Source organism: Tursiops truncatus, chromosome 20 (genome assembly GCF_011762595.2).
Source record: "Tursiops truncatus isolate mTurTru1 chromosome 20, mTurTru1.mat.Y, whole genome shotgun sequence".
Taxonomy (NCBI): Eukaryota; Metazoa; Chordata; class Mammalia; order Artiodactyla; family Delphinidae; genus Tursiops; species Tursiops truncatus.
The window spans coordinates 1,455,602-1,480,037 of record NC_047053.1 but is presented as its reverse complement, the minus strand read 5'-3'; the positions used below and the strand labels follow the sequence as shown (position 1 = coordinate 1,480,037).

The window sequence follows — 24,436 nt, the reverse complement described above, 5'->3', positions numbered from 1 at the left end:
CCAGTGTGCCAGGTGCTTGCTTAGGAATTCTCTCCAAGCTGCACCATCGTTTGCTTAATAGTTTTCTTCAAATCAATTTCCTTTTTTTTGGTCATGCCTTACAGCTTGTGGGATCTTAGCTCCCGGACCAGGGATCGAACCCAGGCCCTCGGCAGTGAAAGTGCTGGGTCCTAACCACTGGACTGCCAGGGAAGTCCCTAAATCAATTTACTTTTAAACTCAAACACCTGCATTAAGTAATAACGTACATGAAATCAGGTATCACTGTTACGGCATTTGGGGGAGGGGTTGTTTTTCTACTGTTTAGTTTTTATATTTCTATTTGTTTTTATAGATATAAAATTCACCATTTTAAAGTGTACAATTCACACTCAATTTAGCACCCTCACAGTGTTGGATAACCGCGGCCGTGGTGGGCGTTCTCATCCCTCCAAGGAGACCCTGCATGTCGGCAGTCACCACCCACTCCTCCTTCCACCCGGCCCCCCGCAGGCGACCAGCAGCCTGCTTTCTGTCTCTGTGGACTCACCTATTCTGGACACTTCACATACATGAAATCACACAGTATGTGGCCCTTTCACTTAGCGTATATATATATATATATGGGTTTTTTTTTTTTCCCCGATATGCGGGCCTCTCACTATTGTGGCCTCTCCCGTTGCGGAGCACAGGCTCCGGACGCGCAGGCTCAGCGGCCATGGTGCACGGGCCCAGCCGCTCCGCAGCATGTGGGATCTTCCCGGACCGGGGCATGAGCCCGTGTGCCCTGCATCGGCAGGCGGACTCCCAACCACTGCGCCACCAGGGAAGCCCCGTCACTTCGCATATTTTCAAGGTTCATTTACACTGCACTATCCATCAGTACTTCATCCTTTTTTATGGAGGAGTAATTTTCCATCGTATGGATAGACCACATTTTATTTACCCACTTGTCAGCTGGAGGACACCTGGGTTGTTTCCATTTCTTGGCCGTTATGCATAACGCTGCTGTGAACTTTGCGTACAAGTTTTTGTGTGGACGCGTGTGTTCAGTTCTCCCGGGCAGATACCAAGGAGCAGGGCTGCTGGGTCACGTGGTAGCTCTCTGTTTAACTTTCTGAGGAACCGCCAAAGGCACCATGGCATTTTATAGATTAAAAAACTATTAAGATGAGTAATGTTCAACTGCTACCACTTAAAATTATTTTAAGATACACTGCTGCAGTCAAAGCTACTGGAGTGGGTTTGCGTGTCCGGGGGGCAGAGAGGTGGCGCCGCGGAGGCGGGGCTTCTGCAGTACTGATGGAGCCGCAGCAGGCCGTCGGCGGGGCGGGGGCAGCAGCACAGGACGCCCACAGCAGAGGCTGGCGGGAATGGCAGGGACACAGAGGCACCTTTAACAGGATGTCAAGGTGCAGAGGGTGAGCCGGTTTCAGGAGAAGGTAAGAGGCAGAGCAAGCAGTTTCATTTCAGAGGAACGTAGCTGGAGGTGCTGGCAGGACAGGCACGGAGGATGGAGACGGCCAAGGAGCAGCTAGTGCTGAGGGCTGGGCGGGGCGCTGGAGGAGCCCAGGAGAGCAGGGATGAGGGCGCAAGTCAGAGGAGGTGAGTGGCCATCAGTGAAGTCCAAGAAGGGCCAGGAGCGGGGCAGAGACACAGGAGAACCATCCAGTGCAGGGGAGGCGAGAGCTGAGGGTCTCAGGGAGTGGTGCTAACTGACAGGGACGCAGGGAGTCCAGAGGATGTGGCAAGAAGCCAGCCTCAGGCTGGGAGAGCTGCACGCGTCCTAGTTACGCCGACCAACAGCTCAGACACCCTTGTGTGGGAGCGCACGGCCCGCCCAGGCCTGCTGCGTGGAGGCCCAGGCCCCCGTGGCAGGACACTGAGCCCGGCACCACCACCTCCCCTTCCCTGAGCGCCCCCCGCCCGCGTGCGGCCGGCTTCCGGCCCTCCCCCGCCTCTCCCTCCTTCCTCCCCCAGACCTCTGGACTGCGGGCTCTCGGGGGACAGAGGCCCCGACTGTCTGCACACTTGGCTGCCTCACAGGGCCTGGCGCGGAGCCGGGCACACATCTGCTGCGGGAAGGAACGACTCGACCCCACCTGCTCACACGCCGCCCCCGATCTCGGCAGCTCTCCCCACCCTCACCTGATGCCCAAGTCCAGGACCCACAGACGTCTTGCGGAGCAGGACACACGTCCTACGATACTGCTGCGGTTTAAAAACAACAGCTGGTCGGAGCGGAAAGATGGGTGGCCCCAGCGTCACGGGTGGTCACCTCCTCCGGGAAGCGCAGTGGAGGCCTTCGAGGCCCCACAGATGACGACCTGAAAAAGCTGCGTGGACAGAGGTGGAACCCTCCGCCCCTCCTACGGGTCTGCAGCGCGCCCCTGCCGGACCCTCCTTGGCCCCGCGGTCCCCCGTCACACCCTCCAGGAGAGGCCAAGGTCAGGCAAGGCGGCACCGAGTCCGTTTCACACTAAGTGAACAAGCAGAAACAAACCGCGGTTTCCATACCGTATGATTTTTTCAAATTCTTAAAAGATGAGAAGTACACTGCTAAATGTCAAAACACAAAAGCCAAAAAGAAACTAAAGTTGTTATTTTCCTTTCGGTTTTATCTCCATTAGCCAAATGCTTTTGGTTCAAACAATGTTTACATTGCCTTTGTGCTACTTTGTTTAGAAAAATAATAATAAAGGAGTGCGCTTCCAGCACTGACGACGGCGCATACGCAGGTCTGTCCAGAAAACACTGCATTTTAGGGGAGAGCTGTCTACTTGCCCCAGAATACTCACTGGCCACCAGCCTCCTCCTCCCTCAGTCAGCCTGGGGTCACTAGGGGGAGGACAGGGCGGTCCTTCGGCACATCCGTGCTTCCCAGCGAGGATGGACCAAGACCCGGGGAGGCCGGGCCCATGCACTCAGTGACCACAGGCTCCACTGCTGCTGGCCAAACTCACCAAGGTGACAGCTGCCTTTCATAACAGCCCACTGTGTGCCACATCCCGCAAAGGAGGCATTTTACAGGCGAGAAGAGAGGGTGGGTGAGCTCTGCGCTGCCCCTGCTGAGCCCCAGCGCCTGTCGGGAGAGCTCAGGGAGCCCGGTCCTCAGCCCGGGAGCCTAACGTTCCTTCCATGAGGCTGCCCTTGTCCTCTCCAAGACCACCACACACTTCTAAGCTGCTCCTTGCAAGACTCAAGGTCTCTCCACCAACCAGCTTTCAAGGAGGACCCATCAGTGGCAGGTAACTTTCACCCTGGAGCTCCACCTTGCTAGTGACCCCTCCAGACAGGATCCTTCCCCTGGGCCCCCGGATGCCCGCTCCGCCTCTCTGCAGTCATTAGTTCTGTGCACCAAACATTTCTAGTCCACGGCTTCCAGGGCCTGGGACAGAACTGCATTCCCCACCCCCCTTCTGGGTCAGCCACGGCCCTGGCCAGTAAAATGTGGCAGAAGTGACGTGTGTCGCTTTGTGTCCAGCACTTTAGAGGCCAGTGTGCAGTTCTCCACGTTCCTTCCCCAGCGTGGGGGTGGTGCAGGCCTGTGTCTCTACCCAAGAGAAAGGACACGGTGCCCACGGAGCTCACAGCAGCATCGCTCGTAACAGCCAGAAAGTGGAAAAAGCTTCCCTTCAACAGATGAATGGGTAACTAGAATAATAAAACGTGGTATATCCATACAGCAGAACAGCATTCAGGCTGAACACGTAAGGAGGTGCAGGCACCTGCTTCCACACAGTGAACTGTGAAAACACGCCGAGGGAAGCACACACACAAGGCCACACACTGCTCCATTTCTACGAGTCGTCCAGAACAGGCAAGTCCAGAGACAGAAAGCAGACCGACAGCGGCCAGAGGCTGGGGGACGAGGGGGAAGGGGGTGACTGCTTAACGGGTACGGGGTTTCTTTTGGGGGTGATGAAATATTCTAAAGTAAGATTACACGGATGGCTGCACAACGCTAAATACACTAAAAGCTTTTGCACTATATATTTCAAATGAGTGAACCTTATTGTGTGGTACTAAATCACCTATCCATAAGGCTGTGAATAACAACCAAAAAAAAAAACAATGGCCTTCCATCAGCCTGCTCCACGAATGATGACAGTGACCACACACCCTGGACACGCAGCCTCTGCACAGATGCAAACACATCCACACCACTGTATGCTCATGCTGAAAACCTGTCTGTGGCCAATTAACTTAAAGTCCTGGAAGGAAGCCAAGGTCACGGTTCTGTCCCCATAGGACCAGACTCCATCCCAAAGCCACAGTCTGAATCTTTAAGAGGAGATGGGGGGGAGGGGTACTTAAAAGAATCTGGCTAGATTAGAATAATTCCTAGCCTGAAAAAATATTTACATGGACTTCCCTGGTGGTCCAGTGGTAAAGAACCCGCGCGCCACAACTACAGAGCCCACGTGCCCTGGAGCCTGTGTGCCACAACCAGAGAAGAGAAAAACCTGCACGCCACAGCTAGAGAGACGCCCAAGTGCCCCAACAAAGAGGCTGCGCGCCGCAATGAAAGACCCTGCATGCCGCAACTAAGACCCAACGCAGCCAAAAATAAATAATAAAATTAAAAAAAACATTTACAGCTCATTACACAACGAACCAACCTTCCAAAAATATAAAGAACTCACAGAAATTGAGAAGTAAGCAACCAATAACTCAAGAGAAAAATGGGACAAGAACTGTCCACAAAAAAATGTAAGTGGTCCCTAAGCATATGAAATGATCAGCTCACGTTTCAGAAAAATGCAAATTAAAGCTACCTCGAGGGCTTCCCTGGCGGCGCAGTGGTTAAGAATCCACCTGCCAATGCAGGGGACACAGGTTCGAGCCCTGTCCGGGAAGATCCCACATGCTGCAGAGCAACTAAGCTCATGTCCCACAACTACTAAGCCTGTGCTCTAGAGCCCGCAAGCCACAACTACTGAGTCCACGGGCCACAACTACTGAAACCGGAGTGCCTAGAGCCTGTGCTCTGCAACAAGAGAAACCACCGCAATGAGAAGCCCACGCACCACAATGAAGAGTAGCCCCCGCTCGCTGCAACTAGAGAAAGCCTGCGCACAGCAACAAAGACCCAATGCAGCCAAAAATAAATACATCAAAATAAATAAATCAAAGAAAAAAAAAAGAAAAGTACATTGAGATACTCTTTACATCCGTCAGGTTGGCAAAAATCCAAATGTTTGACTCTACCTTCTGCTGGTGAGGCCGAGGGGGAAACGGGCCGGTGGGAGGGCAGGGTGTGATAACCCCTGTGGACGGCTTTGGCAAAATCTATCAAAATGACAACTGTGTATTACCCTTGGACCCAGCACTGTCCCTGGGGAATGCTACCTGCAGCTCCACCTGCTTACGTGGGGAAGGAGGACACGTAGGTAAGATCGATCCTCTCAGGAATGTTATGTAACAGCACGTGAGGAACAGCTGGAAGCTGCCGTACAGGGGATGGGATTTAAAACAGTACAGGAGGGCTTCCCTGGTGGCGCAGTGGTTGAGAGTCCACCTGCCAATGCAGGGGACACGGGTTCGTGCCCCGGTCCGGGAAGATCCCACATGCCGCGGAGCGGCTGGGCCCGTGAGCCATGGCCGCTGAGCCTGCGCGTCCGGAGCCTGTGCTCCGCAACGGGAGAGGCCACAGCAGTGAGAGGCCCACGTAACGCAAAAAAAACCCCAAAAAACAGTACAGGAGGAGAGCATCACAGCACTACGCTCACAGAGAGGACGTGGCTCTCCAAGAAGCGACACGGAAAGTCTCTAGGCTACACTGCAAGCAAAAAAGCAAGGGGTAGAATGTGTACAGGGTGCTATCTTTGATTTAACACAAAGGGAGAAATAAGAATATAAATTTGCTTTTGCTTTATTTGCATAAAGAACACTGGAAGGCTATTCAGATACTAAAAGGGGTTGCTATTAGGGAGAACGGGGTGGGGCGGGGGAGGTCAGAGGTAAAGGGTAGGATTGCTCAGAATGTACTTTAACACCTTCTCAGTTCAGAACCATGTGGATGTATCGCCTATTCAAAAGCTCATATATTTAAGAAAAATAAGCCCCATCCTCATTTGGCCAACAGGTCCCTTGGCCAGTGCTGGGACAGCACCAGCGCAGGCATCCGCCAGGGCTGCATCCTCCCCCGTGAGCTGTCAGCGCTCCACCGCCGGCCGGGGCAGCTGGAGGCTGCACGGGCTCGCGTCTCCCCCTTCGCACCCTCAGCATCCACAAGCCCACCTGACCCGCGCCCCCCGCCCCGTCTGGCTGGTTGGAGTGGCCCTTCTCCCCACCCTCCCCAGCGTGGCCCAGTCTGGCCTCACCCACCACCAGGTGCGGCACCTGTGTCCTCCGCGCCGCCAGATGCAGCCCCTGGCTGCAGAGTGCCCGCGTGGACACAGGTGGATGGCGCCCCGGGCAGGAGCCTCCGGGCCAGGCAGGGGCGGCGTGCGGGCGGAGCCCGCTCCCAGCAGGACAGCTGTGACCACAGCCCGCAAGCACAGAGAGGGGCACTCAGGGTCGGCCCTGGAGGCCAGCGACAGAACTGCACCCTCCCATGGGGCCCTCCCTCGGCCTCGGTGAAACTGAGAGAGACGCAGAGCTGCGGGGAGAAGGAGGGCCCTCAGAGGATGACAGCACTGGTCTGGGAACTTCCCTCTGAAGCGACCTGATGCTCAGAAGACGCCAGATCAAGGGGTGCCGTGCTCCTTCCACATCACCTCCGGCGAGGAGAGACACCTCAGGGTGCCCAACGCCAGATTACATTCTATGAGCCTCGCGGGGCAGTTTCTTCTTTTAAATCTCATTTCTGAGAGCTTGATTCAGAAGCAGTGTGCTAAAGAAGTGGGGTTTTTTTAAAAGAAGACAGTATTTGCTTCCCTCTTCCTAGTTTGAAACCAACTTTCTTTTTCTTCCCTTGCAGAGGCCTTTAAATTTCTACTGCAAGGATTTCTTCACCATCCACCGGCTGGCAGAGCAACGCAGCACTCAAATCGACGCACACCTCCCTGTGACAAGCGCACCAGGCCTCCCCCCGCCCGGCGCTGTGCTGGCCCTCACGCGGCAGGCCCGCCGCCCTCCCGGGACGGGCGGCCTCGGGGGCAGGCTGACATCTCCTTCCTGTGGTGACTCTGTGACCAGCCAGGCGGGCAGGGAAGCGGGGACCTCTCCCCAGCGCGGCAGAGCTGCTCACAGGGCCTCTGGCTGGGCACCAGCTGTGTCCATGCCAAGGGCCCCAGAGGGAGCTCACTCAGCACTGACTTGTCCTGGGTCACCCTGAAGTGACCCGTGGACACACAGCCTGGGCTGGAGCAGGGGGAGCCCATGAGCCTCGGGCAAACACATTCCTGAGGAACTGGCCTGTTTTCTCCCCTGGAGACTCCCCAGAGGAGATGCATGAGCAGGTTCATTCAGAAACACCAGAACCACGGCGGCCCGGAAGTTGCTCTCAAAGACACAGCACCCTGGCACTCCGGGCCTGGGAGGCCCTGGAGGTCACACAGTCCCACTCCCTGGTCTACATCATAAAGGGGAACCTGGGCCCAGAGAGCAGCAGGTGACTGCCCAGGGGGCCGCCGGCCTACACGCCCCATCCCTCCCTCCCTCCCCCCCCATCAGGGTGCCCTCTTCCCCCCACCGTCCGACTGCTGAATAAGCCCCTCGTTCCCCACAGCCTCTCCTCCCGCCCTCCAGACCCCACCACCCACAGCAAGGGAGGAGGGGACAAACCACAGGGGGCAGCTGGCCTCTTCCCAGCATGGCCATTCGAGGGTAAGCTCTGTGCCACCCCGTGACGGTCACACAGGCCACAGAGACCCCTGGGCACTAAACAAACAGCGACTCAGAGAAAATAAACCAAAATATTAATAGCGATCACAGTGACAAGGCTAGTTCTAGTTTGGTCCTTCCTACTCATACGAACTTTCCAAATTTTCTTCCATGACCATTAAAACAGGCGTCCTAAACATTCCCCCTGAGACTTGGTACAGAAGAGACACCCCACTTGGAAATCCTATATTGGAAATCCTATATTGTATCATCTATTTCGGTAGAGCTCACTTTAGTCTTTGGAAACTACTGATAATCAGATGGTAAAAAGGAAAAAAAGTTACCAAGATTTTTGTTCAAAGTTAAAAGAACTAAATGAAAAAAACCTGGGATTTTTTGGAGGGGGGGAAGAAATAATAAAAGGTTTGGTTTGGTTTGTTTAAAGAAACATTTGTTTCTCTTCCTTCAAATGTTAAAACCTGTTAACATCTTGCAGTTAGGTTAGATAGTGATTTCTTGTACTACTTACTTTATTCTTTTCTTCTGCCAATAAAGTATATTTTTTAAATCAAGAACGAATGTATTTTCTTTCATAATTTCTTGTTTCTCTTTAAAGCAGGAACAGTGCCCCTCTAACGCACAGATGGGATCAGATTAGTTGCGAAGACCATGTTCTAAATGCTCTCCTTATACACCGGGTCTTTTCTAGAACTACATTCTATAGCAAATGGTATTAAGCATGACTGGGTCCCATGCACGGGCTTGTGTCCTGAATGGCCCGTAGACGTTGTCACAAAGCCGTGCTCCCACCAGGCAGGCCCAAGGCCCTCAAAGCAAGATCTCCAGTCGCTCATCCCCAGCCTGTCCAGGAGTTGAGGCTTCTGCAGCGCTGGCCAAGGAGAGCTTCCCCCTGGTTCCACGGGCAAGAGAACGACATAATCCACTTGACTCGGCTTCTCTGAGCTCAGACCACCACCTCCGGGTCGGCTCTCCTCCCCGACTCCATCCTTTTTGTCTATTTATCCTGCCTTGTTGCTAAAAAGATGTGAAACGGACAACAGCGGTGGCCCCCAAGCCCAGCCACATGCTTGAATCTCTGGGGAGCTTTGGAAACACACTTATGCTCAGGCCCCATCCAGCACAGTTAAAACAGAAGGCGGTGCGGATCCAGCATTTGAGAATTACTGGCTGAGAGAAAGCCAGGGAACATAGTGAAAGTGAGTAAATGAAGAAACCCAGGCAATAGGGAAATAGAAAGGGAGGAAAAGAAAGCTGGGCCGGAAGGCAAGGTCAGAACCCAAAGTGCAGAGACCATACCAGAGCTGGGACAGATGACTGGCTCTGCACTGAGTTTCCTGGTGGACAGAGCAAAAGTGATTCACACTGCCCACAAGACAGAAAGAAACCAGATTCACAGGAGAAGCTTCTCCTTGTCCTGGGACCTGAGATGAACACCTCCCTCACGTCCTCCAAAAGCAGACACAGAGCATGAAGGAGATGAAGACGTGCTCCCAACACCAGGACTGGAACCACCTATGAAGCGGCCAAGGGTCCCTATGCCCCCAACACAGCAGCCCTTGACCCACACTCAGCAGCTGGGCTGCCCACTGACTGCTCGCCGGAAATAACCTCCTACCAGGAATCAGCGCCCACATATACACCATGCTACCGAATCACTGCATTGTGCAGCCGACCGCCAGGTACGTAACCAGCCATCCTGAGCTCAGCACGTGGTCACGAAGACGCAAGGGCACCGACTCTGACCATCTCACTGAGGAACATGAGGAAAGGCGCCGACCCCGTGCCAGTGGCTCTCGTGAGAACACCCAGTCTGTCCCCGTCACTCGGGGGGCAAGTCCCACGCCTGCCCAGCACTCCCCTCACCGCCGTGCTCAGAGAGGCCACCATCCACCCCCAGACCCGTGGCTGTGGCCACTCAGGTCGGGAGGGGCAGGGCCTGTCCTCGGACGGCAGCCTTCTGAGCGGGCCTCGAGGCCACCGGAAGCAGAAGACGGCCACGTGGGCCTGGGCGCCCCGAGCACGACGCTGTGTGCGGTGCGCTTCCCCGATCCGTGTGTCACGCTCAGCAGTGAGCTCCTTTAAATGTGTGTGTTAAAATCAATGGAGTCAAGAGTGAGTCACCCTCCTGCCCACTCATAGATGCCATTTTCTTTTTGATCCACACACCACATCACCACATTTCAAATTAAGTACTGACAAGCTAACTATTCACAACTGCCAAAGGTGGAAACAAACCAAGTGTCCATCGACAGATGAACAGATAAACAAATCGTGGTCTATCCACACGATGGAATATCATCCAGCCATAAAAAGGCAGGAAGCGGGCTTCCCTGGTGGCGCAGTGGTTGAGAGTCCGCCTGCCAATGCAGGGGACGTGGGTTCATGCCCTGGTCCGGGAAGATCCCACATGCCGCGGAGCGACTGGGCCCGTGAGCCATGGCCGCTGAGCCTGCGCGTCCGGAGCCTGTGCTCCACAACAGGAGAGGCCACAACAGTGAGAGGCCCGCGTACCGCAAAAAAAAAAAAAAAAAAAGGCATGAAGCCACTGACACTTGACCACAGGGGTGACCCTGGAAGACACGATGCTGAGTGAAAAGAAGCCAGACGCAGAGGGCCACATGCTGCGTGGTTCCAAATATGTGAACTGTCCAGCACAGGCAAGTCCACGGGTGCCGGGTCGGGGAGGGGAGGGAGAGGGAATGACTGCTGATGGGCACAGGTTTCCTTGGGGTGACGGAAAACTCAGGAACTAGATGGTGGTGATGACTGCACAACACGGGGAATGTGCTTAATGCCACTGAGTTTTTACACTTTAAAATGGTTACCATAGTAAATTTTATGTTATATGTATTTTACAAAAAAAAAAACTAAAATAGCAAAATTCTCATTGTTTTGCCTTAATAGAAGTGCTAATAAAATTCAACCCACATCGGGCTTCCCTGGTGGCGCAGTGGTTGAGAATCTGCCTGCTAATGCAGAGGACACGGGTTTGAGCCCTGGTCTGGGAGGATCCCACATGCCGCGGAGCAACTGGGCCCGTAAGCCACAACTACTGAGCCTGCGCGTCTGAAGCCTGTGCTCCGCAACAAGGGAGGCCGCGATAGTGAGAGGCCCGCGCACAGCGATGAAGAGTGGCCCCCGCTCGACACAACTAGAGAAAGCCCTCGCACAGAAACCAAGACCCAACACAGCAAAAATAAATTAATTAATTAATAAACTCCTACCCCCAACATCTAAACAAAAGGAAAAGGGAAACCTCAAAAAAAAAAAAAAATTCAACCCACATCCAGATTTTGTATAAATATGATCGTTACTCTACAACCGAAAAAAACAGCTTCAAACTCACAGGGTATGAACATCAGAATTAGGACTGCTGGTGGTCAGTCCTCACATAAAAACAAGTTTCCAAAGAGTCCACATCTGTGAGCGATACACATTGAGGCACTTATCAATGAAGTCAAGTCTGGGATTTGCTTTGAAATAATCTGGGGGCGGCGGAGAGGGGGAAGAGCCTACTTACAACCGTCAAAGCTGAGTGATGGGGGTTCACTGAACTATTCTATTTTTGTAAGTTGGAAATCCTCCATAACAGTAAGTCTTGCTTTGTTTTCAAGCAAATTTCCAAAGATCTCTGACCTGCTGGATCATTTTCTGTGTAGACAAAAGAACTAGATGCCCCTAAGCTGTCAAACCCCAGAGGCTCAACCCGGCACCCTCCACCTGGGCCCCACAGCACGGGGTCACCTGGGGGCAGCCCTGGCCACAAGAGGCCACACAAAGGGCTCCCCGAAAACAACCAGAGCCCCAGGTCAGACCACCGGGCAGCAGCACACAGAGGCGTCCGTTCTGGTCCTTCACACTGCCACCCAACATGCCATCTGGGCCCCGAAATGCCTGCCCCAATTCAGCTGTCAGCTGGGGTCCAGGCGACGCCTGCAAACACGGGGCGCTTCCACTGAAATGCCTTTGCCAGAGCCCCAGCACCTCGCAGCACTGCGGACGGAGCTCGCCTCCAGGCCAGGGCCCGAGTAGCAGGATGCTGCCAGACCTCCCTCCCGAGACGCAGGAGGAGGCCGATACTTGTCTCTCTTTCTCCCTCTTCTAGAACTAGGTCTGCAGGGAGGCAAGGCAGGTATCTCCCTCCACCTCATCCCGCATCATATTCCCAGTGTCTAGGAAAGCACGTGGCACATGGCAGATGTTCAACTAAATGCTGCTGTGTCGTCCTGACTCGATGGATACGGCTCTGAAGGTGCACTGGAAAGACCTGCTTTTCACAAATGCCGATGCAAGAGATAGGATGGAAAGCACCAGGATGTACCAGCGTTGGGCGCCAGAAAAGCAGGGGACAGGAGACGAGGAGTTATGGTACAAACAATACCACCTAAAATAGCACCAGAGATGCTCTGGAATGTAGAGCCTGGGGGTGGGGGGGGGTGGAGAGGACGGAGGGGGGTGTGCCGGGCAGAGGAGGGTGCGGGACAGGGTATGGAGGTGGGGGAGGGGAGTCTCGCAGGGACAAGGAAGAGGACACGGCAGAGGGAGGTAGGAAGCTCCACCACCCTGAGCACGGGCCTGCCATGACGGGACTGTGTGTGAGGCCTTGGGTCCCCAGAGCAGGGCCCAGGCAACGAAGGGAGACGAGTGGGCACGACGGGAGGGGTGGGGGCTGCAAAGAGCTGGCGCTCGCAACCCCATCCAGAGATGGCGCCGACCCTGGCACTGACCCAGTGTTGCCAGGCAACAGTGCAGGCCCTCGGCTGCCAAGTGTTCTGATTTGTCAGTGAAGCTGCAAGTCTGGACTGCTATGTAATATCTCCTGATTTTCACGTTAGCATCGGGGTAGACAGAATAATGGCCTCCCAAGATGCCCAATCTTGATCCCAGTTACATGGCAAACGGGAGTTACAGGAGCAGATGCGATTAAGGTTTCTAATCAGCTGACCTTAAAACAGGGGGAGGATCCTGGATGATTCGGGGGCACCGTGTAACCACAAGGGACCTTAAAGTACAAGTGGGAGGCAGAAGAGCCCGTGTCAGAGGGACGTGGTGCGAGAGGGACAGGACTGGCTGCCGCTGGCTTTGCAGAGAGAAGGGACCACGAGGCACAGACGGCCTCGGGAGCTGGAAAAGGCGGGGGAACAGGGCTCCCCTAGAGCCTCCAGAAGCAGCTAGCCCTGCCTACACCGTGACTTTAGCTCCCTAAGAGCCGTGTGGACTTCTGACGCATACAACCGTGTTGGCTTAAGCCACTGCGTGTGTGGTAGTTTGTTACAGCAGCCATAGGAAACCAATACAGCAACCACGTTAATTTTTAGCAAGAGGCACAGTACGACCCAGACGGAAAGCATCGGTGGGCTGCATGGAGCCCAGGGCACACGGGGAGGGCTGAGGGCCGGGCCGTCCCTGGGAACCCAGCACCAAGCCTGACACACAGCAGCCTCTCACGTGCACCCCAAGGTACGGCCGGGGTCCCTCACCTTGACAGTCTGGTCACAAAGGTGTCCAGGGGTTTCTGGAAAACAGAGCTGCTTGGCTGTCAGGACGCCTTTGCCCAGGGGACCTGCTCACCACGCGTGAGGGCGCTGCCTCGGCCGTCCCCCGCCCCCCGCCCTGGGACCTGAGGAACCAGCCTCCAGTACAGGTCGGGTGGCTGAGAACCCTCTCCAACCCCACCTGCTGCGGCAAAAGAAAGGAGTGTGGACGTTTCGGGTACCCGGCCAGCGCCGGCACCACAGCAATGACATCACCTTCGCTTGTCTCAAACCACAGAGGACCTCCTCTCATAGGAGCCTTTTCAGCTCCCCAGGCGCGGACAGAGCAGGGCTGCTCTGAGCACCCACGGCCCGGCCGCTCACTGCCAAGACTGTGTGAGAAGGACGGCGGGCTCCCAGCCCACTCCCGCTGCCGGGGGCCCCCTGTCCCCCAGAACGCCCGCTCTTCTTTCAGGACTCTACTTATGTACCATTTCCTCTCTGACACCCAGGTGCATTCTCAGTGTCTGCACCACTTTCTAAGTGTCTCTCTCGGGGCTGACACTACTTGTCCCATGTCAGGAGCCACTCTCTGCGGACCATCAGCTACGTGAAGGCAGGAACTTACTTTGTTTTTAATTGAAGTATAGTTGATTTACAATATCATGTTAGTTTCAGGTGGACAGCACAGTGATTCAGTTGTGTGTGTGTGTGTGTGTGTGTGTGTGTGTGTACTTTTTCAGATTATTTTCCCTTATAGGTTATTACAATATATTGAGTATAGTTCCCTGTGCTACAGAGTAGGTCCTTGTTGGTTATTTATTTTATATATAGTCGTGTGTATATGTTAATCCCAAACTCCTAATTTATCCCTCCCAGGTACTTACATCTTGTATGTATTCCCAACGTATAGTGCATAACATACATGTGTTCAATAAACATTGAATAACGACTGAATGAACTGGACTGTAAACTAATCTTTTCTGGAAATACCATAAATGATGATATTGTGGTATGTGTTAAATACACCAGGTAAAACCTCACTTCTGATCTTTAATCAATAAAGTGAATCTACCTGAATTAGGAGCCTTAAATTACAACTATCTTTACTGTAGTTACTTTAAAGAAATGTAGTCTTACATTTTACAAGTAGTGTCTGTTGCAGTCATTACAATCAGGGGTGCAGGAAGGAACCTGGCCCCCAGGCTGGACGGGCAGCTAAGGACCGGTGGCGCCTGCTCCACAGACGTGTCTAAGAGCCAGGCTCAAGGAGGCCACCAGACTGGTGGGCCACCGTCTCTTCTGCCCTCACCTTGCTGGCACTCTGCTAACCCAGCCCCGCCTTCCCAAGGTGGCTCAAAGGCAAACCTGGTCATCCTGCCCCTCCTCCTCTGGCACATTCCACCTAACCTGCCCCCTGGCCTCCCCTGCCCTCCGCGGCAGCGCAACAGTAGCTCAGGGCCCCAGCGCCCCACACACACCTCACGACTACAAAGGCCTCCTGCTCTCTCTGGCTCCAGCCTCCTCCCACCTCCTAATCCCTGACACTCCCAGAAGCTCCCTGAGCACACAGTTCAGCCTCTTAGCCCACACAAAGCATCTGAATCAGCCGAAGCACTTCTAACAAACCACTGGCTCCCACTCCGCAGTCTGGGGTGGGGCCGCAACACAGGCATTCTGAAAAAGCTTTCCAGGCCATGCAACCTGCAGGTGCGGCCAAGGATACGAACCGCAGGCTTCCGAGGCGTCGCAGCCACCTTCCCGGCCGGCAGGAAGGCCCCGAGGTCCTTGCCTCCCCCACTCGCTGTGACACACACCCTGGGGCTGGCTCCGGGGCTGGGGCCCATGCAGCCCCAGGAAGCCAGCTTGGCCAGGCCCTCACCCACGGGAGCTATGCCACGCGGCAGGCCCCGCCAGAGGCCCCCTCGCTCGGGTCCCTACTGCCGCACCCCCCAGTCCCAAGGCCGTGGCCTCATCACAGCCAGTGGCCGCCTGGCCACCTCGGTGCTCGCTGCTCTCAGCAGGCATCGGCCCAGCAGAGCTGCTTCCGGAGCCTGCGCCGCCCCCCCCCCCGCCCCCCCGAGGCACCCACCCATGCCCGCGTCCTCTGCCGCCTTCTCCCGGACGCAGCTCCCTGTCCTGCCAGGTCCAGCTTCAATCCTACCTTCTCCCTGACTCTTCCAGACTTTTCTCCATTCCTGACTTCCTGACCAAGAATCAAAATCACAACTCAACAAACCACCAGTTTCTGTGTCACTGACGTTAACTGTCTTCTCAGTTAGACCGAGCTCCTGCTGGCGAGAGCCATGGCGCCTCTCGGACACCCAGCACTCTGACCCTAGAGACTACGTGCCGCATAACCCCAAGGCTGACGCTGACCTCAAATGTCAGCCCTACTGTCAAGGAACTGCCCTTGATTTGATGCTCATACTTCTACATCAACCAACTGCCTCTCATAAAGTGGCCCAAAAATTATTTCTCTGACCATCCATTTCCCAAATTTTTGGATCCAAAGTACACTCGTTATACCCCATGACAGCTCTGGGTATCAAACGGGCACTCAGGGCTTCCCAGGTGGTGCAGTGGTTGAGAGTCTGCCTGCCAATGCAGGGGACACGGGTCCGTGCCCTTGTTCGGGAGGATCCCGCGTGCCGCGGAGCGGCTGGGCCCATGAGCCATGGCCTCTGAGCCTGCGCTCCGCAACGGGAGAGGCCACAATAGTGAGAGGCCCGCGTACCGCAAAAAAAAAAAAAAAAAAAAAAAACAAAAACGGGTACTCAGGGAGGACGTACTTTCAAATAAAAATGTGACTTCTCAGCCCGTCAGTATTCCTTTATTGCCATGACTTTGGGGGAGGGGGACACAGAGAAGCGGACAGACTCTGGATAGCAACTTTTCAGTCTCATGATTTAGTCACCTCAGAGTCTTAAAGAGGTTACAGAACAACAAATTCGAGTCCAAACCTCCCGGGCCTCCCAAGAGGGCAGGGCACGTACTGACACATAGCTGTCTATCACCCCTTGCTTGGGAGCTGCAGGCAATCTTCAAACCTTGGGAAAGTGAGCGCAGCCCAGCCTCCTCACCCTTGGTACGACCAGAAAAATGACCCATTTGCTAGAAGTCACGCATGAACTGCCTGTGAGGAAGGAGATGCTCCACGTTTTTACTTACACGTGACGTTTTAAAACTACGGAGTTCTTCAGCATGAATCTGATCACATATTACCAGACCATTCTTTAGTCCTAAATTCCCACGTGTCATGTTTACAGAACAAATGAGCAGAGCTTCACGATTACAGAGCAAAAAGGAAGAGCCCCTTCTCTCAAAGAGCAATTTGGGCAATGATTTTAACACAGCTTTGCAAACACAGGAACCCTTACCAGCCACAAAGACTTCCTCCCGCAAGCCCAGCTGGGGCTCCCCCAGGGCCGTGCGCTACACACCCAGGCAGCTTCGGGTCTTAGAACTGACTTCTGCGGCCCTGGGCAGGGAGGGGAGGTGTTGCCATAGAAACAGCTTCCTGCGCTCCAAACTCAGGCACGCATGGGACTGAATTCAGGTCCTGCCGGGCACTGGGTGGGTGCATGTGAACAAGTCCGACCCCTCCGAGCCCCAGCTCTGCTCTCCTGCGAAATGCCTGCGGGTTTGCCATGATCGTACAGTGAGGTAGTGGGAGCACCTAACACGGCTGCGGGCCGAGGCCATGGAAATAGTGTGGTTTTCAATCTGACGCTGGCGGCAGCAAATACCAGCTGGGGCGCTGACTGGCTGTGTGGCCTGAGGCAGGCTGCTGAACCTCTCTGAGACTTAGTTTTTGCACAGGCAAAAAGAGCAGTGGTGACAGGTCTTGGAGGATCACAATGAAAATTAACTACTGGGCATAAAAGGAGTCACACAGGGCCTGGCACAAAGGAGACACTCAAAGACCATCAGGGCTCACACACACCCACGTGTTTGGTTTTGATGGACAAGCTGATAATTACCTACTGGAGGAAAATCATTTTTTTTCCAAACTCTAAACACCAAAGAATATGAAATCACTCGGAATTGTTGGAGGGAGGAGTGACTTCCATTAACACCAGTGGCCGCCCCAGTGGCCCCGTGGGAGTCTGCTCCGTGACCAATGCCACACCCCCTGCCCTTTCCCAGCTGCATTTCTAAAGGGCCTTGACAGTGAACATCTCGCTTGATGTGTGGGAATGAAGAACCAGCTTCTCAAACAGGATCCTGGATTTACTGCCTCTTTGAAGGGCACTGACATCTTACGTTCCCTTCATGAAGGAAAACATCCCAACTAACCCACAGGGTCACGACGCCTGTGACCACAGCCCAATTACAATCACGTAAGAACAAGTGAAAACATCGCTTTGAGAAAACCAAATTCCCTTCGCAAGGGTCATGCCATCATCTGAGCGATATACAGTAGCACCTGAGGGGCGGAACAAGTGAAAACATCGTTTTGAGAAACCAAATTCCCTTCGCAAGGGTCATGCCATCATCTGAGCGATACACAGAAGCACCTGGGGGGCAGAACAAGTGAAAACATCGCTTTGAGAAACCAAATTCCCTTCCCAAGGGTCATGCCATCATCTGAGCGATACACAGAAGCACCTGGGGGGCAGAACAAGTGAAAACATCGCTTTGAGAAACCAAATTCCCTTCGCAAGGGTCATGCCGTCAGCTGAGCGACATACAGAAGCACCTGGGGGGCAGAAGGGAGCCGCTGTTGGTGAGCCTCCGGCACAGCTGGCCCTCACAGGCTCCCCACACGCCTTTTCACTCTGTCCTCTGGGCCACGGTTCCCAAATCTGGCCCCAGAACCAGCAGCATCAGTAACACCCAGTAACTGGCTGAAGATGCCCATTTTCAGGCCTCACTCCAGACCCACTGAATCAGAAACTCTGGGGGAGGGGCCAGCGCTCTGAGCAATGCCGATGTGCACCAGCGTCTGACAAAGACCACTAGTCTATCTGCAAAGTGGTTATTATTGGCCCTCTTTAGAAGCAAGGAAACCAAAGCTCAGTGATTAAAGGGCCCGAAGCCATCCAGCCAGGAGGCCAATTTGTGCCCACATCTGATTCCAAAGCTACTTGTCACACGGCCTTAGTAGCCAAACTATCTGTACCATTTGGTGTCCTCAGCTACAGAGCCACCGAGATGTGATGATGACACTTCCTTAAGAGGGAGGGTGGGAGTGAGAGGCGGGACGAAGCCTGCGCTCAGAAGTGATGAATTATAGATGCTTTTAAACCCACATCATGCATCAGCCCTGGATGGTCAGCCGCCCCGCAGGGCGAGCCCGCTTCTCCCTGCTCCGCTTGTTAGCTGGGTGCCATGAAGAGGACACAGGGGTCCCTCCACTGACCTCTGTGCCCCAATTTCTACCACTGCTTTGACCAAAAAGAGTAAGAAGCTACCCTCCCTGTCTCTAGAGGGCTGGCGCATTCGGCCCAGACCAGGACTAACAGGAAGGCACAAAGCGGCCCCAGCACCTGGGTGGGCCGGGGCTGAGTCACCAGAAGGAATCCGGCGCATGCAGGGGGTATTATAACAGTGCCACAGATCTGCTTCAAAGGCGCCAGGCCAATTTTTAAAACCAAACCCTAAATTTCGCCTCGATCAAGCGGTCCACGAAACTCTTGATATTCGAACCTCAGCACCTTCACAGATCCTAAAGTTAGGAAAAAGACAGACATCTCCTCGTTCACAACTCCCAACCTTCTAAATAAACTTGATGACTTTCAGATCACAAGCTTATCCTTCAGCTTAAGTGAGTACTCATCATCACTGCTTTCTGCAGTGGCTGGTGGAGTAGCAGGGACCCAGGTTTGGTAATCACACAGGCCTGAGTTTGACTCCTGGCTGGGTCAGTTCCTCAAAGGTTACCGAACCTCTCTGGGCCTCAGTTTTTCCATTCATGGATGGGTGACAATCCCTGTGTTACACATGGATGTAAAGACAAAATGAAATTATGTTCAACAGCAGCAACAAAGTCTGCTCAAACAGCCTTGTATTTTAAGACATCAAAAACCTGGAAGATAGGTGTGGCCAAACAGCCCGTGGACAGATGCTACTCAACACACCCTCTCCGCTTCACAGACACTTACTTCACTGTGTTTGTTTTTCTAAGTTTCTATTTTTAGACACCTTGAACAAGCTAACTAAGACCAAAGAAAATTCCGTTGACAAACTTATCAGAAAGCTTGTCAATTTTCAAAAACTCAACAGATGGGGATAAATGGTCATTTCACAATGCATCTGACAAAAGCAAAACCTGCTCTCTCCCACCTCAGCAATCTTAATCAGGTCACCCCACAGTACTCCGTCCTCCTCCAACTCACAGCTGGGCTTAGAGTGCGTCTCTTCACCCCAGTACTCAGTTTCTCAGATGAGGTAACAGGTATCATAATATTTGGGGATCCAACAGCCAATAGGTGAATCCCAGCCCCATCACCTACTGGCTGTGTGACCTTGAGCACAGGACTGATGCTCCTGGGCCTCAGTTTCCTCACCTGTAGAAAGGAGATAATACCCACGTGACTGACATAGGACTGCTGGGCCACCAGCAGCAGTTTTTGCAAGAGCAAGACAGAACAATGGAGCCTACAGCAGGGATGGGTAAGTGTGTTCCCTGCCCGTCCCCAGGACTCCTTGCACACCTCACATCTTCAGCAAGTACCTGCCACACACCAGAGACTGAGCTGGTGCTGGGGAAGCAAAGGCAGGGTGATCACCGGCCTCAAAGACGTCACAGTGTCACAAGAGCCCCAGATACACAGACAGCGTGCTAAGTGCTCCAAAAGAATGCCTGGGGTGGTGAGGCTCAGGGAGCAGAGCTGGAGGGGCCCAGACGCTGGGGTAGCTGGCTGGCGAAGGCTGGACAGAAGATCTGTTTAAACAGAATGCTTGAGTGGAAAGCCCAGCAGACAAATGGGGGAGTAGGACTAGATAATTCCTCATATCCTCCCAGACTTTACTCCCCCAAATCCAAGCCCTTTGATTTCTCCAAGGCTCAGGGTCAACAGGTCCTCATGCCATAAAATGCCAACAACCACATTCATCCACACCCCACCAATCCAACAGGAAGATTCTGGGGAACAGTGAGAACAGTTCTCAGAAAGCTTTGAAAACTTTAACACGCTCCACAAGAGTATGACAATGGGGGCTTCCCTGGTGGCGCAGTGGTTAAGAATCCGCCTGCCAATGCAGGGGACACGGGTTTGAGCCCTGGTCCGGGAAGATCCCACATGCCACGGAGCGGCTAAGCCCGTGCGCCACAACTACTGAGCCTGCGCTCTAGGGCTCACGAGCCACAACTACCGAAGCCCGTGCACCTAGAGCCCGTGCTCTGCAACAAGAGAAGCCACCGCCATGAGAAGCCCGCGCGCCACAACGAAGAGTAGCCCCCGCTCGCCGCAACTACAGAAAGCCCGTGCGCAGCAACGAACACCCAATGCAGCCAAAAATAAATTAATTAATTTTTAAAAAAAACCTCAAGAAGCAAATAAGCTTTAAAAATATAAAATAAAAATACAGATATTGGGCTTCCCTGGTGGCGCAGTGGTTGAGAGTCCGCCTGCCGATGCAGGGGACACGGGTTCGTGCCCCGGTCCGGGAAGATCCCACAGCCAGCGGAGTGGCTAGGCCTGTGAGCCATGGCCGCTGAGCCTGCGCATCCGTCCGGAGCCTGTGCTCTGCAGCGGGAGAGGCCACAACAGTGAGAGGCCCACGTACCACAAAATAAATAAATAGATAAATAAATAAAAATACAGATATTAAAAAATATATACAGATAAATATGAGATGATCTTGGCAACTTCTCTGACACAATCACCTGTCCCAAAGATAACTGCTGGAACAAGTACCATTCAGAAACCTGCAGGCCCTTTGGATGTTCATTTAAATACAGATGAAAACTTAATTATCAGTGCAAATTCAATCACTGCTGTGAGGGACTGGGTATATGATTGGTCAGCACCTACCATCCATATCTAGAGCTACAAGAGACACAAGTTTTCTGCCAAATCTTCATTATCCTACATAACTGGGGGAGCGCATGGACAGTTAAAAACTAAAATTCACCTTTTCAATCATTTTAACCTCCTGTTCCAATCCCTTCTTTCACAGGGCATTTCCTGAGGTGGAAAGGAAGAACTCACACTTCTCATCTTTTCCTGTCCATTTTCTTACGTGAACGTTGAAAAGTGGAAGGGGATAACCCTCAACATCTCTCTAAAAAAAATTCTGAAACATCCTGGAGAGTGCCCTGGAACCCAAGCATCGAGTTCTGGCACTGACACTGTATTGCTGCATGACCTTGGGCCAATCTCTCTGGGCCTCAGTTTCCCCCATCTGAACCCTCACGATGGTTAAGCCCCATCCTCCTTGCAGCACAGACTCAGATGCGTCCGCAGGGCAGCAAAACAGTGAAGGGCCCCAGACGGAGCCCCTGGGCGGAGGAATGGGTTTCCACAGGCCCCTACCGGGGTTTCTGGGGGAGCAAGTTGCACCCACCCCCGCCAAGCCACCGGACCAACTCCTATCGCAAACAAAAACCTGTTGGCACGGACTCCTCTAGGAATGGCCGGCCTCTCCCAAGGCGCTGGGCTGCTGGGGAGCCGCCCCACGGGGAGAGAGAGGAAGGGTCTCCTGGAAGACGCGGCCCCGCGTACCCAGTCACCCACCCGACCAGGCCGGCAGAATCGCCGGGCGGGGTCTCTGCCATCCCACGCGGAACAAAAGGCAGCTGGAGCCTGGCTCTGCCGCCCCCGATCCCGCTGGGCTGTGGGGCGGGGGCGGGGAGGGAGAACCAGGTCCCTGGGGAAGGGAGGGGACCCGCGGCAGCCCAGAGAGGGACGGCCGGCATCCTGGACGGGGGATCCCTCCCCCGACTCCCGGAGGGAAGGGCCGCCTGGCCCGGGGAGGGGAGCAAAGTGCCCCGGGGAGGAGGCGCGGGGTTGTTCTAGGCTTAAAGGTAAACGGTGAGGCCTGGAGGGGCTCCCAGATCTCGGGTGGGAGGAGGGGGAGCCCCAGGCTCCGAGGATACGAAAGGAAAAGCTCCCCGAGGGGAAATGGGGGGGTCTCTGCAGCGGAACGAGGGACCCAGATGGGGAGGGGGCCGTTCTCCACCTCGTGGGGCGGGTAAGAAGGGGTCCCGCCTGAGGTGGAGACCCGGCTGGGACTGCGGGGGTGCATGCTCTGGCGGACGGCTGGGGGGGCAGCGCTCTGGGGGCGTCCGCCCGTGAAGGGGCAGGGTCCGCGACCTGGGCCCGCTCCGGCCCCCGAGCCCCGTGGCCCCAGCTCACCTGCGCTCCTCCGGGCCGACCCGGATGCGCGGCTGCGGCCGCCAGTAGCGTTGGGGAGGCGGGAGCGAGGGGAGCCACCGGAGACGCCGGCGCTTCCAGCTCCGTTTGACACCCACACACCAGCCAACATGGCGGCCGGGAGGGGGCGCGCCGACTGCGTGCGCGCGCCCGCCGGCCCCGCCCCTCCGCCAGTCCAGTCCCCGCCCCGTGTCCCCGAGGCCCCGCCCCTCCGTCCAGCCCAGGCCACTTAAGGCCCCGCCAGGTGCCCTCTGGCCCCGCCCCGCGCCTGCTGGCATCCCACCCCGGCCCAGCCAGCCCAGACCCCTCGTTCCCCGACCCCAGGGCCTCCACCCGGATACCCACGACCCCACGCAGACTACCCAGCCCTCCCACCGCGCCCCACAGCCTACGCCCCAATACTCTACAAATAACCCCGAAACCCCACACACGCGTCCCAACGACCCCAAACCACCACACAAACCCTGGCAAATTCATACCTGAACCCTCGCACACGGCAAACTTCACTCAGACCCCACAAATCTCCCCATGCCTCAGGCACATCTCACAGCTCCACACACCCTCTCCACCCCCCACACACGCACAGAGCCCCCAGCCTGAGCTAAAACACGCTTCCCCTTGCAGTGTGCACTTGTAAACATCACCAGGTCCAGGAGGTGGAGCTGGACGAGCGGGGGGCTGCCGGGGCGCTGGGTGCTGGGATAAGTGTGTTCCCTTTGTGAAAATTCACTGATGTACACTTTAAATGTGTCACTTTAACGTACGTGTTCTACTTCAATAAAACACACTCAAAAATTATTCTGAGGATGGTGCACAGGCTTTGCTAGACTGCTAAAGGGGTTGTGGCACTAAAAAGGTGGGGCTCTAGGGTCACCATCCTCCCGTGAGGGGCTTATAGACCCCCTGATTCAGGCTCACCCCTTCACAGGGCCTTGGGCTCTCACACAGGATCCACCTGTTCCCTTTGGTTCAACCAGTGCCCACGAGACACCTCCTGTGTCCCGAGCACCATGCTGGAGGAGGGGCAGACGCTGGAGAGGTGCCCAGGACCTCACAGCTGCCCAACCTGCTCCAGTCAGGGTGGGGTCAGCAGAGACCCCCTCACAGCAGGGTCTGGGGACAGATCAGGGCTTGCTAGGTTGGTAGACAGCACCATCCCTGTGGCCTGTGTTCCAAGGAGGGCCTGTTTCAGGGAGGCTGTTTCCAGAAGTCCCGCTCTGCCCTCACTTACAAAGACACCTAAGGCAAGTCACTGCACTTCTCTAAGCCTCGTGTTCCTGCTTCCTGTGAGGGAGCCAGATGCAGGAAGGCATCCTCTGTTCTCCAAGCTGGGATCTAGACTTCCCTTCTCTGGCAACAAGTAACAGGGAGAGAAGATGGGGGGAAGGAGAGAGGAAAGGGGAGGGGAGAGGGGAGATCGAGAGAGAGACACTAACACATGTGCAAACCCATGGCCATTATTCCTTTGAAAAGTCCAACGCTGGTAGTTCTAAAGGCTAGAATCCCCTTCCTGCAGTCTGCTGCCCCATCCCAATGCTCGGTGCTCCTTCTCCACCAGGACAGTGAATTAAGCCCTACGTGCCTGCCTTGAGGCAGGAACCTGAGCTCCCCATTTTGAACTTGGTCCACCCCCATCCCGGAGAAGCCCCTCTACCAGTCCAACCCTCCTTGTGAGCCCCAGCTCTCTGCTAGACCTTCCTGGGTCTGCAGGAGAGCAGAACTTTCCCTGAAATCACGGCCCCTGCCCTCAAAGAGTTTGCAGCTCCAGATGAACTTATGCCAACATGTAGTGGGTGCCTGGTGCAGGCCTGAGTGCTTTCCATAGACTGTGCAAACCAGCGCTGCCGCTAGAACTTCCTGGGATGATGG

The 24,436-nt window shown here is 54.7% G+C and overlaps 1 protein-coding gene across 9 annotated transcripts in view; it reads right to left on the bottom strand.

The window, feature by feature from the left end:
- The window catches only part of EPN2 (epsin 2), a 70,720-nt gene extending 48,026 nt beyond the window's left edge, over positions 1–22,694 (bottom strand). For 8 of the 9 annotated variants that reach the window (XM_033846552.2, XM_033846559.2, XM_033846555.2 and 5 more), the window contains exon 1: positions 22,550–22,687. Coding sequence is in view for 1 of the 9 variants with exons in the window: in XM_073798193.1 (XP_073654294.1) it covers positions 22,550–22,679 (130 nt within the window). In the remaining 8 variants the exon portion in view is untranslated. Of the gene's footprint in view, positions 1–22,549 lie in introns of all 9 variants that reach the window. The other variant, XM_073798193.1, reaches the window with a different exon arrangement.
- Positions 22,695–24,436: the final 1,742 nt, after the last annotated feature.